Source organism: Phaethon aethereus (assembly GCF_964289735.1).
Source record: "Phaethon aethereus genome assembly, chromosome: 4".
NCBI classification, from domain to species: Eukaryota; Metazoa; Chordata; class Aves; order Phaethontiformes; family Phaethontidae; genus Phaethon; species Phaethon aethereus.
Window position 1 is genome coordinate 27462873 of NC_138578.1, and position 16023 is coordinate 27478895.

The 16023-nt window shown below is 42.0% G+C and overlaps 1 protein-coding gene across 1 annotated transcript; it reads right to left on the reverse strand.

The window, feature by feature from the left end:
* Positions 1–3412: 3412 nt before the first annotated feature.
* Positions 3413–15613, reverse strand: CYP2U1 (cytochrome P450 family 2 subfamily U member 1; the record flags this gene model as incomplete). The annotated part of the gene is made up of 5 exons (XM_081999671.1): positions 3413–3591; positions 4022–4189; positions 5185–5346; positions 9392–10024; positions 15169–15613. 5 exons carry the CDS (start codon positions 15611–15613, stop codon positions 3413–3415), a joined length of 1587 nt encoding a protein of 528 aa, XP_081855797.1.
* Between the last annotated feature and the right edge of the window lie 410 nt (positions 15614–16023).

The window sequence follows — 16023 nt, forward strand, 5'->3', positions numbered from 1 at the left end:
TTGCTCTCGAGCACCCAGCTCTCCAGCGCTCACACCCACTCCTGCCCCACAAGTGCTTCGGTTGTCTCCTGCTCGGCCCTCCACTTCTGCGTGCGAGGATCTCCTGCCTCTCCCTGGGCTCCCTCTGGGCCAGAGGCTCCAGCTCTCTGCCCCCACCCCAGGCTCCCTGGGCACTCCCTCCCCTCTCTGACCCCTCCACACCAGGAGTCCAGCAAAACCACACCTCGACTCTGCCCGTGGTTTTATTTCCCACCTTGTTCCCCAGACTGTGCACCTCTTCCTGCTGGCAATTCCTTCACCTTTCTAAATCTTCATCTCTACTCTTCTTTCTCCTCCTCTTATTCTGAATAACAGTATTTATAAAACTGCATCGAGTGAATGAACAGGCATACTCTATCATTTGCTCATAACATGCCTGGCATTGTATTTTCCCAATTTCACTTTATTCCCCCACCTCCTTCTCTCCTCATCCAAAACACTTGTAACACCATCTCACTCAAAAGCTTTCTTTGTAAGATGTAAAACACCAAAAACCACAAGCTTAAGTCAACAAGTGGAACTCATTAAAAGGACTATGCAAAGCTGTCACTTACTTTGGGAATTACTTTATTAAAAATAAAATTACACTGAAGCAAAGTCTAAAGTCCTTTTTAGAAATAAAGACATTTTCAGCATTCAGAAATAGCCATCCACTTATATAAACATACATTTGTCAATAAGGCATTTGAGATGCTTCCTCTGCTAAAGAAAGGAAGGGGAAGGATACATTTACAAACAGAAACCAAATCTGCTACCACTTTACTTACAGTTTACCAAAGATAGCAACACACTTTAAAAACCATAAACATTTTGGGTTTCTTATGCTATTGTTTAGCTACTTTCATGCATCCTGTGCAAATTTCAGTGCATCTGGAAGGCATGAAAGGCAGGTCTTTATTGCAGTTTCCAACAGTATCTTGCATTCTGGCAGACATTGACATGGCTGTACCTTCACATCAGTATTTTTAGCTTGTTGCACGATGCAGTATTTGATTATAGGTATCATCAAAAACCGCATCTCAAAGTACTACTTGTAGAAGGGTAATTTTCGAAGGATAGTTTTCAAAGGTGACACTTTAAACTAAACCAGCAGGCAAAACAAGCACAAATACGAACAATTCCAGATACTAGGGGATTATGTGAATTGTGCCATCTCTGGAATCTGCAAAAAAACATACTAAAGTGCTTTTCAAATGTGTCCTCATTGATTAAAAGGACACATAATTTTATATAAGCAATCAGTTGCACACCAACATCATTATGTTGCTTAAAGAGGCATTTCAACAGAAAGATAAATATTATCAGCACTTCATGTTAGCTTTGCAATAGAGCATACACCATTTTAAGGATTTCCAGACAAAAATCCCAATCTATTTATTCATTGGAAAATATAAAGTAAAATAAATAAGTGCTTATTACTCCAACACTGTCACCTTTTAGTGCAAGTCTATTAGCATTGGTACCAAACTCAACTTTTTATTGTGCTATGGGGTTTTCAAAAATTTCATACAAAGAAAAAATTTAACACGAGCATGGGCTAACCTATAAAGTCAAAAGTTAGCCTATATAAGAATTGGAAGCTCTCACACAAACAGTGGGGTACCTAACCAACCAAATATATCATTCAGAAATTAAGCCACTCTGTTATTCAAAACTAACAGAAAACCTTAATTTAAATCCAAAACAACTATCTTACAGTCTTTGCTAGGCACTACCTGGCTTTTAAAACTTCAAGTTAAAAAGTGACAAAAACAGAGGTTAATTTAAAGATGAAGAGTTGACTGTTTTTTTACAATTTAGGTTTAGTTTCTGCTGTGAATACCCCATTCCACTTTACAGTTAATTTCACATTCCAGTCTTGTAAATTTGACATCAGGAGGACTGCTAGTATTTTCTAGATCTCCAACAAGGGAGGGCAAAAAAAAATTCCTTAAAAGAGTACATATGTACTTATTTCATCTAATATGAAATTCTGCTAGATCAAAAGGTGTATAAAGAAGTTTAAGGATGATTAAGAACAACTGTTTAAAGGTTAATTGTTTCATGTCCCCCAAAAGACTGCTTTCAATGTTTGAGAGATGTTTCAATTAAAAGGCAAGATTGGGTGCCCCCTCCCGAAACACCTAACAGCAGGTTTCCTTGGCAATTGGTTTGATAGTGGTAAACAGCACTGAAATTTTGCATGTGAAAAAGAGTAAGGTACTGATACAGTAATGTATGAACTACAGATTTTTTTACTCCGTATGGAAGATAACAAAGAGGAACCCTTATACTCAAACCTCAAGTTTATCAGACTCCTCATGTTCAATGCCTAAATGTGTAAGACCTTCATCTGTAGTGCCATATTGATGCCGTATTTGAAGTAAGAGTCCAGTTCCCAGAGCTAACAGGTTGTGGCAGTACTGTCCACACTGCCTGTAGATGAAAAACTTAAGTGCAAGCCCCAGCTTCAGGATCATGCACATGGAGTTTTCCCTGTTGAGCAGACCGTTGGTCTTGTCCAGACTGCAGCCACTGCTAACATGGGGAAAACTGCAAATGCGAAGTGGCAGCACAGATGTCATCTTGAATATTTGCTTGGCACCAGAGAGAACAGACTTCTGTCTCTTGTTAGAGAAATCTGCTCTCATTTATATTCTGAGATAAAACATCTGCATCCAGACGCTGCACACTCCTTTCATGTTAAGAACATGGTATATTCAAGGATTCATTTGGTCTCCAAGCCTGGGCTTTCAGAGTTGGTACCTGCTTGTTCATAGCAAGCCCTGATAGCCAAGAATGTTTGGATCCAGGAATTCAGACTGATTTGATCCAAGCTACACCTATGAGTTACTTGCAAGAAAGAATTCTCCAAGGTTAAAAGAAGTGTCATTTAATAATTTCCAAAAAGTATCTGTCATGATTTAAGCTCAGTTATAATGTTTCTTTACAGGGAAAATGCTAATACCCTCTCATTCATTAATCCTTTTGGTATTAAATGATGTCCTGCACTCCTTTGGTATATTAAATGTTTACATATTGCTTTTACCAAAGTAGCAATTACTATTTACTAAAGCATTAGCAAATGTTTTGGACCATTCTCCCATAATTAATATTTGACAAACTGACAGTAATAGCTTATAGACAGAGGAGTTAAGCCCAGCATGTTTCAATATCAAATTGCAAACTATGCTCTTGGTTCATTTGTGGAATGCAACAGCTGACAAATAAAATCTTCTCTTTCCAGAAATGTAAGTGGATCATTCTCACTGACTATGAAAGCCTATGCAGTTGGTGTTATTCTGGAAAGAAAGTAACAAAATAAGCTGGAAAGAAAATAAATCTGCATTTTAAAAGTGCAGTATTTCTTTGTTTAATCTTTTTTGATGTTATGTCATTTCTTCAAAGCTATTATATTGAATGGACATGGAGCTAAAGTTAGACCAAACCTTCCCTCCATAGATGGTTTTGCAGCATTTTCAGGATACAAAAAGGTAAAACTTTGCATTAGACTTGCAAAAATTAAGAACAGCTCCATTTTTGCCAACTGCTCTCCCATGCATACACGTTTACCTGAAGAACAGTTAGAAGAGACATATTACTGTTTTTCATACTGTTGATCCATTTGTTAACACACATGCAATTCCTATGCTAGCATAGTCCAAACACAGAAAGACTCAAGCTACTATTAAGCTATGACCTCTGAAGCTGTGGTCTCCTGTATTTGAGTCTAAGCCTTGCTCAGCTGTACTGCTTCATATTAACAGCATTTACATCCATAGCAAAAGCATTGTCAAAGAACAATTCATCATATCTCATTTCTGCCTGGCAACTGGAGCTTTTAAGAACCCAATCCATTTTGCCAGCCTCCAACTGTAATAATAAAACATGGTCTGTAGTTGGTCCTATGCGTAACTTTCCCGTCTCACGCCTCCGAGGTCCTACACTTGAAACACCACCACACCATCCCCAACCAGCTACTGACTGCATGTGGGTATCTTACCCATTCCAAAAGGAATGAATGCCTCTTTCTTAATTAGCTGGCCATTTTCGTCCAGAAATCTTGATGGTTGAAATTCATCTGGTTTCTCCCAAATGTTAGGATCTCTGTGTACTGACCACAAGTTGGGCACGATCACACTGCCCTTAGGAATAGTATATCCTTGCAGCACTTTAAACAAAAGCACAGAGACAGAGGATTCGACAAGCTGCTAGAAGTAAACATGGGAGACTTATACTTATTAAAAAGACGACTAAAAGACGTCACAAAAATGATTCGGGTGCCTAGCTGCAGGCTGCAAACGTAGCAGGAGCTTAAGGCAAAGGTGATTTCTACTAGCCTGCCTGGGTCACAATCATGCAGGCCAGAGCAGCTGGAAAGATGTCAAGTTACACTAACAGCTCTCTGCAGGGAAAAGGCAGCAGCAGTCATTAGAAATGCACTCTGCTGCATGGCAGTGCTGTGACCCAGTTTCCTCCTGTTCCTGTGCTGTCACAGAGCCCTACCACAGTGAAGGTGGAGGTAAGGAAGAGGGATGGGTTTTGAACTGTTATCCAAAAAGGGTTTTGAAGTGACTAGTCTCATTTCAGCTTGTTGCACCTCACTGCCCTACAAGCCAAAACATTTTAAAAAGTAGATTAATTCATACTGGGCTTGAAAGCCAAGTATTGCTACCTCCTATTCTCTTTAGCCAGTGTTCAGGTATGTTTATGAAAACATATAGCCAAGAAGATGACTTGGAAAAGGATATTTATTATTGTTTTCTGTAGATGTGGAGCTCAATGGTATAAGCCTTTCAAGCTTTAGCAAACCAACTGCTCCAAATTGTTGTTTTCAGACCTGTGTCTGATGGCCAAAAACAACTCTGCTACTTCAGGTACAAAGGTGGAATCTCAGCTGCCAACTACCACTAAACACATCAATCAACACAAGCTGACCCCCAGAAGAGAAATCACTCTAAATTAAAAAAATTCTGGATGTTGGGTCAGACGTGCTGCTTAAATGGAGGAGTATCTCAAGCCCACCTACCCTCTATATGGCATTTTACATACTTGGGTTCCATGCCTAATATGCAAGTGAGGTCTTCATAAATGCTCATTAAATGTCCCATCAGATTTTCATCCACAAAAGAAACGCCATATTAACAAGTCTCTAGAAATGCTTACCAGCAGTTTCTGAGGCCATTCGAGGAATAGAAAGGGGAACAACTGCAGTCATCCTCTGCACTTCCATAATGGTTGCCTCTGTGAAGGGCATTTGAGCCTTGTGAGTAAGAGAAGGAACTTTGTCACGTCCTAGAACTGCTTCAATTTCTGCATGAACCTTCTCTATTCAAAAGGAGCGAGGAAAAAAAAAATAGAAGAGATGCACAATATGTGAGAAGACATCATCTCAATTTCAGTTGCCTAAGCTTCATTGTTTGCATAGATTTGTCAAAAATTACTATAAGACATGTGACCCCCAGATGAAATAACTACACCAACATAAGCCTTAGGAACAGGCTCAGTTAAGAACAAAACAACCACGTGCAATCCTGTCAACTGTCAAGAGCAAAGCTACTGAGATGACAGACATTGCTAGCACTTCTGTATTGGAAAAGTACAAGAAAAGTTCTGTTCCAGTTCCAAATGTATTCATAATCCTAGTTTAAGAGTTTAACTATACAGTAATTTGAATGGTGAAAACATCAAGCTTCTAGCCCGCATTAAAAAAAAAAAATTAACAGAATGAGCCTGCATGCAGTGCATCCCTGAGCTGGCCTCTGTCCCTGGGGAGATCAAGTTCTCAGAACTGGGAAAGCTGGTGAAGAGATGGGAAAGCTTTTCATGTAGCTGTTTTAGATACTTCATTCTGGAGCAGGAATTCTGGTGCTGTTACTGCAAGCCTTGAAGCCATTTAACTTGTTCTTGCTGCTTCCTGCTTTCTATTCACAGAACTTAAACTCAGCTATTTCCCAGTTCCCCCAAAAGGCAGCAGCAGATGCTCCGTCCCCCACACAGCCCTTCTGCAAAGGAAAAACAGAAGTTAACAAGCTCATCTCCCCTCTCATTCATGTGAGGCACAAATTGTCAAAATATTTGTTTGCCCCTTTCATCTCACTAAAGGCTCAGCATACAAGTAATTCTCTTCATAGAAGTTTCCAAAATGCAAGATTTGCCTCACCCATGTACAGGATGATTCGCCTTTTCTTCCAGGTAACTTGGAATCTGGCTACACAGCAAAAGACAATCTTGAAAGAGGAGACCCCAAAATTAACCTTTAATCAAAAATAATAAAAGTCAGTTTTCATTTTTTATCCTTGATATCCTGAATTTTTTGTGGTTGTCCTGCTTGCGTTTTCCAAGATTCAGAATCCAGGCTGCTGATACTCTGAGTTTTTGCTCTTTTCTCTCCTTAGCACCAATTCAAGATTAAATAAAAGCTCAATGCAAAAAAGTTTCTCTGTTTTCAGAGAAGCATTCAGAAATACCATACGAACTGTGTTCAATGAACAGTTGCTGCCACCTGCTGGGTTTGCTAGGAAGACAAGTTCTCATATGAGCAAGGCGCAGTAAAAAATACCTCGACAGCAAGAGCTTTGCTAATGGTGTGGCTCTGGAGTACCTGCTTTGTGGGGTTTTGCTACTTCTTTAAACGACACATTATAGCCTTGTATTCAGGTATGCACATCCATGGTAATTTAAACGAGTAAAGTTTTCAATATTAAAAAAAAAAAAAATTAAGGAGACTGTCTCATGCCAAATGTCACATCAGCATTTTATCCTGAACTTTTCTTCAGAGTTTGTAAAGATATGTGGAGCTATACAGAAAGCAGCCAAACTTCTGCTCACGTTACCAACTGCAGAAATGTAGACTTCAAGAGTCCTCCACTAACAGCACGTTACTTGAACTGCTCCACTACATTTCATATATTTAAAAATCTCACAGATCTTCAGAAGTCAAGGACCAAAAACAAGTCAGGGAACAGGCCAAACGAAATACTTCCCACTGCCTCCCTATATGCACACATGCACACATCCACTCTTCTCTTTCTCCATGTAAAAAGCAAAAACTGACTTCCACAGACAAATTCATCCTTTCTGATAGACCTTCATTTGCCTTTCCATGTCTACAATATTTGCTACTGCTAAAAGTTACACAATTCAGATATTTCCTTTAGGGGATCAGAGAAACATATTACCGGGGGGGGGGGGTGGGGAAAGACCCATACATGACTCCCAGGCTATCAGGACACACAAGGAACGGGATACTAGAAGTGAGAGAATCACATTACAGAGCTAAGGGATACACTCTGGACTACTGAGCTTATTTATATTGTTCGACAACAGCCACAACATAAGGAAAGGGGAAATCGGAGAGAGGCAATAAAACTGTTAGAGATCAGCAGAAGAGAGAAAACTCACTCGCACATACATGTACAGTAGCAGGCAGCAGGGAAAGAGGTTAAAAAAGAACAAACACAAAACTCTTCTAGATCTCATTTGTGACATTTAAAATGTGTCTAACTCATGTAACTGTGTATCAAGTCAAGTAGTGATAACACATAACCATTAAAAATAGAAGAATAAGCCCATACAATAAAATTTTATTTTACATTTGTCCCCGGTGGACTCTCTCCTATATACTGAACTGATGCCCTATTTTGCAATCTTTGCTCAACAATTTGGTGGACTTTGTGCAATAAACTATGATCCTGACCTATTTAAAGAGGTTATTTCAGATAGACAGGTGCTGCAAACAAGTATCTATTTGCTTATCTGCAAAGCAGCTGTAGCACATGAAAGCCTCAAAATCTCAAATACTTGATAAAAGTATTCCAAGTTTATATTGTTCTTAGATAACTTGAGGTTTACCTTTCTTCATTCCAGGTTAGCAAGAAGTCTGGGCAAGCAATGGTCTCCTGGGGAAACGTTTCCCTACTATAAACTGAGTTAGAATTACCTAAGTAGAACGTGTCCATCCTACCAAGGTTTCCAGTCTGCATATACCCAACAACCTTTCTAGTGGAAATCAGTTGCTATGTAGAACATTAGGAGAAGCTGCTTATAAATTAATACATCAATTGCTTTATTTTTCTTAAATTCAACCATCTAAATTTGCTAAATAGTACTAAAGAAAACTCTGTCTTTGCAACCAGAAGTACTGTAACACAAGACTCAGTATAGAAAAATGTTTATTCAAAATTAATTTTAAGTCTTTGGTGATGGAAGTTTATCCTAAGAAGTCCTGAAATACAACTCTAGAAGTACTATTTTAATATTGTAACCTCTCCAACACCACTGGTATTTTTTATATCCACAAAAATCTGCAAGTCATTTTCTAGAACTCTGTCACAAACAATAACCAGATCATACCACCATCAAATAATCTGGGTTGCAAGGAACTTCTGGAGGTCATCTGATCTAAACCCTTATTCAAAGCAAAGTCATCTTCCAAGTTAGATCCAAGTCTGAGGGTCATACCCCACTGAGTTTTGAGTATTTCCAAAGACGGCGATTCTGTTAACTCTCAGGGCAATCTGTTGCAGTCCTTGCTATCATCGTAGAGCAATTTTTTTTCCTACTATCTGATCAGAATTTTCTTGTTGTAGACTGTCTCTGCTGCTTCTCTTCCCTCCACTGCACACCTCAGAGGAGACTGCTTCCATCTTCTTAGCATCTCCTGATCGGGTAGTTGTAGACAGCATAAGGTCTCCCCTCATTCATCCTTCCCTAACACGGAACAAACCCAGTTCCTTCTGCCTCTCCTTTGGGGCCACGTGTGCCGCATGTCTTTCCCCTGACCCCTGTCATCAGCAACTTACCCAACTGCCATGACCGTTCAAGACTGATGGAGAGAGGCCTTGCAATAACGCTGACCAGCTGGCGCCATGGACTTGTCTAAGTCCAATTTGATTAAGCTGTCTCTAATTTGATCCTCCTCTACAGTGGGTAGTGTTTCACTTCCCCAGACTCTGCCACCAGGCTCAAGAACCTCCCTGCCCAGGGAGGCATAAAAGCAGATCTTACCACTACATATCTCACATATATTATATCACTATATAGGCCTGGAAAGTCACAATTGCCGAAGATTTTGAAACATGCTACAGCTCCCTGTAATTGCTTAGGAAAAAAAAGTTGTCCCAAAACAGAAGAAATGCATAGACTAAAGGGCTATTTACATAAGTTAATATACAGCACTAACCTAGAGATCATCATAATCAGAGCAGGATAGAAGATGTCTGATTACATACCAACCTTTCAAATTACACATACACGTGTACTATTTGCACTCCAAACAACTTCTCTAGTGTCACTGTTTGCTTCTGTTTCTGAACACCCATCTAGAGCTTTACAGTCTGGAATAAAACACCTAGAATAAAAATAGTCTTACCTTGTACTTCTGGGTAGAGAGACATGTAGAGCAGACACCACAGTAATGTGTTGGAAGTAGTGTCTGTGCCTGCGATGAAGAGGTCACCAATGATAAAAAATAGGTAATCTTCATTAAAGCTGCTCTCCTTGTTGTTTTTTTCTTCTTCCGCATGGATGAAGTACATATCAATAAAGTCCCTAGGATTTGCAGCATCCAACGTATCCCTGTGCTGTGCAATTATTTTCTTTAGGAAAGCAGTAATATCTAATTCTGTTTTCCTAAGTTCCCGAAAAGGCCCAAAGGGAAGGTAGTACAGCCAGGGGCAGATATTGACCAGGATCATATAGCTGTTCACGCTTAGCTCTAGTGCACGGGCCATGTTCTTCAGCATCGTCTTAAACTCAACATCTTCATAGTTAAAACGCCTGCCAAAGGCCATGGAACAGATAACATTCGACACTGCATTGCGAATAATCGGAAAGGGATTAAACGAATCTTTCCCATGCTTCAGCATTTCCTCCTTTATAAACTTCAGCTCCTCAATGATTTTAGGCTCTAAGCTGTGTCTCCCTACTCCAAAATGACGCAGTGTTGAGAGAGAGAATTTTCTCTGTTGCTTCCAGACAGGGCCATAAGGTGCAAAAATAACACCTGGAAGAGAAAGGGAGAGTCTGAAACTAAAATGCTCTATTTTCAAGAAGAAATAGGTAGATGGGCCTGCAATGCAAGAGCCAGAAGAGAGGGAAACAATACATAGCAAATCTGTCTAACCCAAACACTGAGCTAGGAGCTAAAGGAAAACCACAAGGTTCTATATAATTGCTTTGGTAAATCCTGTCCCTCCTTCTCCCAGTCAGTGAAATGAATACAACAGATAAACCAGTAGTTTTATTAGTCTTTGCAAGACACTAACAGATGGAGAAAAGGTACTGTAGATGCTTTATTACAAATTACAACAATTTTGTAGGAACTGTTGAACTAGGACATATGTTAGCTATAGCCTTTTCTCCTCAGTGTCCTGAGACATGAACTCCTTCAGTGAGGCAGAATAGAAGATAGTAAAACACAAACCAGTTTGCATTTATTTTCCCCTTCAAATTACACAAACATCTCAGTACTGTTTGCATGTGTATATATTCCTATTACAAGCAAGGTTTTCCTTTAACTTATAATCAAAACACAGGATATACATGCTGCAAACAACTGGGAAGATGAAGACAAGTTCAGAGTCACTTGGCAAAAACCTGCTTGATTTGCATCTCAACAGTTTTGATGCCTACAGGCACATGTTCTGCATGATTGTGTCATTACGAAATATCATTTACATTAAATCCCTTAGCTTCAGGTATAAATATTGCTCACTTAGAAACAGAAACATCTCTTTTGTTGAATTAACAGACCACACCAATGATACCACATAACAAAATACAACTTGCTATTTCTAATGTACTCCATGGTTAACCTGAGAAAGTTTAAGGTCATCAAAACATGGGCTAGTTCTGCTTTTGTTCTTCTAGTAAAGTGACACCACATCTGGTTTTTTCTGGAAATAAAAAGTTGCTTTATAAAAGCAACATCACTTCTTCTGTCAACTGCAAATCCTAATGTTAAATTTAAAAGAAAGAGAAATGGCCTTAAGGAATTAGCGATAGAAAGATACACCATGTTTCAATACTTAACATTATCTACATTTCTATTACAACTTAATGTTCATAGCAGTGCAAAAAGGACAATAAACAAATTAGAAATCTATAGTTAGAAACAGAAATCTGTAGATATGTGAACGAGGTAACAATACTCAGAAAGGTCTGCAATCTCAAAGGTATAAATAGTTCAGTGTAACATAAAGCTGGTAATCTCTCTAGCCAGATTTTCTGATTACATTATCTACTCACAGTAGTAGCAACAGACCAAAGAATACAAACACATAACCTAGCTTCAAAAGCCCTAAACAAAATAAGCAGAACATTATGAAGAGTCAGAACAAGCTAAGAATCAGCTGAAGTTCATCCGCTCTGCATGAAGACGTTCCTTAGGAAATCTATTCAAAAGTTTACTCCCCAGCATTTTAAAAACCAAAAACTTTTCAGATTCCCTTTCTCAAGTAATGTTTCCTGGTAGCACTGGTGTCCTCAAGTATGGTAGGTGAAAAAACAGGCTTATCTGGGGCTGAACTTGGCTAAGAACCAACTTGGGTTTCCAGGTTTTGTGGGATGGGGAAGAAATGTGGATTTCTTGGAACAAAACAATGTCATCACTATTTCTATCCCACAACAAATATCTCCAAAACAGATTATACATCCACAATCTCTTCCCCTTTCTGCCATAAGGAAAATTAGTTTTAGGATCCAAATAATCTTCAAAAAAGAGACCCATTGTCTTGAATGTAAAGAAGATTCTCCTAGCAACACAGGAAGGCTAATGCCAACAACAAACCTCCCCATGCTCAGAGAGTCTCTCCAGCAGTCCTGCACAGGGCATGGCTGTGAGGCATGATGTCTTCTGAAGTCCTGAAACCCCAAACTACTGCAGAATACTAATAATTGATTTGCTAATTGGGAAGGAATAACATAGGAGACAGATTAAGGAGGAGGAAGAGCATAAAGTTGGAACAACAGAAACAAGAAAGCAAACTGCCAACTGGATCACTGCCAGGCAATACTAATGGAATAGTACTTCACTCTTTTCAAAGAAAATCTCTGCATGACCTGAAAAGTCAAGGTACCCAGCACAGACAATTGTATTCTTAAAAACCCTCAAAACAACAACAAAGAAACCAAACAACCCGAAGAAAATATAATAAAATTCTGAAGCAACAAGAACCCAGAATAACCAGGGCTTCATGTTCATTACAGAGGGCTAACTTCTATGAAATGATAATGAAAAACTTGCAATACAACCAACAAAGCAACAAACACAGAGAAAAACAAAGTTTGTTTTATTCTTTTTGCATGAAAAATTCAAAGCTTTATGAAAAGCAATTTCTGGCGAAGATTAACACATACCGCCCCTCCCTCCCCCCCAATTTCTCTCTGCTAGTGTTGCTGCAATACTGGGAACATTGACAAACACAGCATTCACAACATTTAATAACATTTAACTTCTGTATTGGCTGATGTCCGCGTCTGGATGTGCACAGGGCAAGATTATAAAGGCAGACAACCACTGAAGCTCCATCCACTCTAGTGATCGAGTCTTTGCTACCTCTCATAGCTATAGAATACAAAAATGCTTTACTAAAACAAAAATACCAAAACCTGCTTTTTCCTCACAGTTTAGTGTTTCTCTTTCCACAGGCATATGTGCAGAAGCCTTTGATTAAGAACTGACCTCTACCTTCTCCCTTAAGTTCTCACCGCACTTCCCATCCAGCCAAGAAGGCCTCCCTTCTTTGCTACTCAGTTGTTGAAATGCAGTATTTGCCATTTCTGATACTTCTACTTGCTCTCCCCTGGGCTCAATATTTATTTGCATCTTACAAGCAATAGAGCCACAGACAGCTGAGATAAGCCCTTCTTTCTTCCATAACATGCCCAGCAGGTAAGCTCAGGGTAAAGACAAAGCTACAACAGAAAACATAGCTTAAAAGAAAATAGCCTAAGTTTACACCAGGTAGTTTGTTTACAGAATGAAGATGTAGGAATCCAAACTGGACGCTTACTGACTCAACACATCCCAGTGTTGTAGTACTGTTGTAAACGGTAGACCTGAAGTTACACAATCACCCCACTTCTGTCATTTTCTTTCCTAGTAAATACGAACAAAACTGTCGCTGTCCTAATCTGTAGCGAAGTCTCACCCATGAACTCCAGAAACTAAGAACGGGAGGGTCCCAGATCAAACTTGAGGGGCCTCCAGTTTGAGTGTGGTAATCCATCCACCTCCTCCATGAATGACACACAAAAAGAAACACTTGTTAGCCCAGAGCTCTTGTGGACAGTATCTGACAACCGAGGTTAGAGATTTACATTGTACCTATACTATAAAACAAACAACAAAAAAAAAACCCAAACCACACAGCTTTCAGAAAACATGTATCGCTCGCCTCTTATCCCACTGGTTCTGCAGCAACTGCCTTCCCCGTAGCACAAATGCAGCATTGCAGAGGTTCAGTCACCTCCTACATGCCACCACTAAACCCAAGCCAGCCCACTAAGAGCAGCTGTGGCTTCCAGCAGCTGTTGGAGAACCTCCTTGTACAGGAGCTGGGCAGACCCACACTGCCCATGTTCACTGACTTTTCCCTTTGTGTGCTCGAAATACAGTACCCCTGCAGTTCATTCTACAATACTCTGACATCTATGGCAATTCAATTGGTTGCACCAGCTAATGTAAGCAATACAAAACAGCTCGGTATGCTTTATGGACAACTGGTCAACTCTCACGTTAACACTCCTCGTACCTGAATGTAGCTGTGGTGGCCTTCCAGAGAAAACTACAGATAAAGCAACGTAACGTCCCTGCCACAGCACAATGCAGGAAGGCATGGTCCCTGCACTTGGTTCCTGGCGCTTTTGACTCCCCTGGAGCATCCAACCACAGAAGCTGCTATCAGAGATTTAATTCAGGTATTTACGTGAATTCTTTGTAAGTAGCATGCATCAACTGCCCCATATTCAAAAAAATACTGTACCTAAAAATATGCAAACTATAACAAGAACTACAGGCCAGTAAGATCTGTCTCAGACCAGTATCATTAAACCAGTATCATTAATAACTTATTTTTTATCCCTTAAACCAGTTACAGCGATGCTACCTGATTGCTTTTTTAATAAACACAATCTAGGTCCCTTGCCTTCCTCTTATCTTTACTGGTGTAATTCTGGTACAGTAAAAAAATTAAGAAAGTTTCAGGCACTTAACCAATAGCTTTCCCTGGCCTCAAAAAAACCCCCATAAATAAGTTTCAAATACAGTTAGCACATTAACAAGCCTCCTGGGCTACCCTTCTTAAACTGAAAAAGGAAAGGTAGTTTTCCACAAACACTGAGATAGGTAATGGAACTAAAGACTAAACATGAAGAAACTCCAACTGCAATATTGTCATCATATGTTTAAAGTCCCTCTGCCCTTTTTTTGAGAAAGCTAGTAAGCTCTCTTTTGACCTATTAAAAAAAAAAACCACACCCAAATATGCTCAGTAAGTTTTGACAAGCAGAATAACGCACCTGCAAACACCTCAGCAACAGCAGCTCGCACGCAGGCAGCGCAGACTGAGCAGCTATGGGACTCCACAGAAGCCTGCCCTTAAGCACTGTTACCTCGGTAAGAACTGGGGAAGCGCACCATGATTTCATTCCGCTGCCAAAGTATTCAAAATTTCTTCTCCTGATATAGCTAAAACCAGAAAGCCCCTGGAGGACAGAGCAGCTGTTCCTTAAATCCCTGCACAAACGCCATCGCCTTTACTGTAAGCGGAGGTAACGGGATCGGGCATTTCAGCCGCGGTGCCGCTGCCCGCTGGGCACGCCGCAGCACGGCGAAGCTCGCAGGATGCTGCACGTTCACCTAAAGGCAGGGCGAGTTTCTCTCTGCATGTTTTCTGTCACCAGCAAGGCAAGGGACACGCACGGCGAGCAAAAAGCAAGCAGATGCTTCCGCCTGTAATTCACAGCAGTTACCTATAAATTTCGGCACAGCAGCCACGAAACCCAGCAGCTCAGCTCTCGCTAAGAACCGCCCTGGCAGGTCACCGAGGGGCGGCCGCGCCGCCGGGCACCCCAGCAAGCCCGCCAGCCCCGCCGGAGCCAGGGCTGCACCGCCCGCTCCGGCGACCGCCCCCAGGGAGCCCTTACCCTTCTTGCGGGTGATCATGAGGACGATGGGGACGGAAGGCCGGTCGCTGAACACCTCCGCCTTCTGCACCAGCGCCTCCCGCACCGCCTCGAAGGTGTTGAGGACGATGACGGGGCGGCTGCCCACGAAGAGCCGGAAGACGCTGCCGTACATCTTGGTGAGGCCGGTGAGGAAGACGTGGGGGGAGAAGACGGGAGAGCCCCGGCCGCCGCTCCGCACCTCCACCGCCCACCTCCTCAGCAGTGGCGGCGGCAGCAGGGCGAAGGCGAAGTTGCCCACCAACGGCCAGGGCGCCGGGCCCGGCGGCAGCCCCGGCGGCGCCCGCGGCCGCCGTCGCAGCAGCCAACAGCAGCCCAGCCAGCACAGGGCCGCCAGCAGCAGTTCGGTGGCGGTGGGGGCCCGCAACAGCCACGTCCAAGCGGCCGTGCCCGCCGCCGCCGCCATCCCCTCAGGCGTTTTCGCGCCCTCACCGCCCTCCTCCTCCTCCCGCCGCCCCGCCTGGCGCGTAGCGGCTTAAGATGGCGGGGGCGGGCAGGCGGCAGCTGAGGCCTGCCGGCGCCCTTACCCCGTCACCGCCCCGGGTGTGGGCGGGTATCAGTCCGCCCCGGGGCCGAGCTGCGCTCGGCTGCGGCTGGCTGGGAGGCAAGCCGTCGCAGCTGAGGGGGGTTTCCGCACGCCACGGCCGAGAGCGCGGGCAGCAGCGGGGCTGGCGGGGGGGAACGTCCGGAAAAGGCAGGCTTTTATCCGCAGAGTGTAAGGGGGGGCTCTGTTAGACACGCTAAAATGCAAAATTAGCTCTTGCATGGTTTGGTTTTTGTTACGGTTGGGCGGTGGGGTGTCCATAGCTGACACAG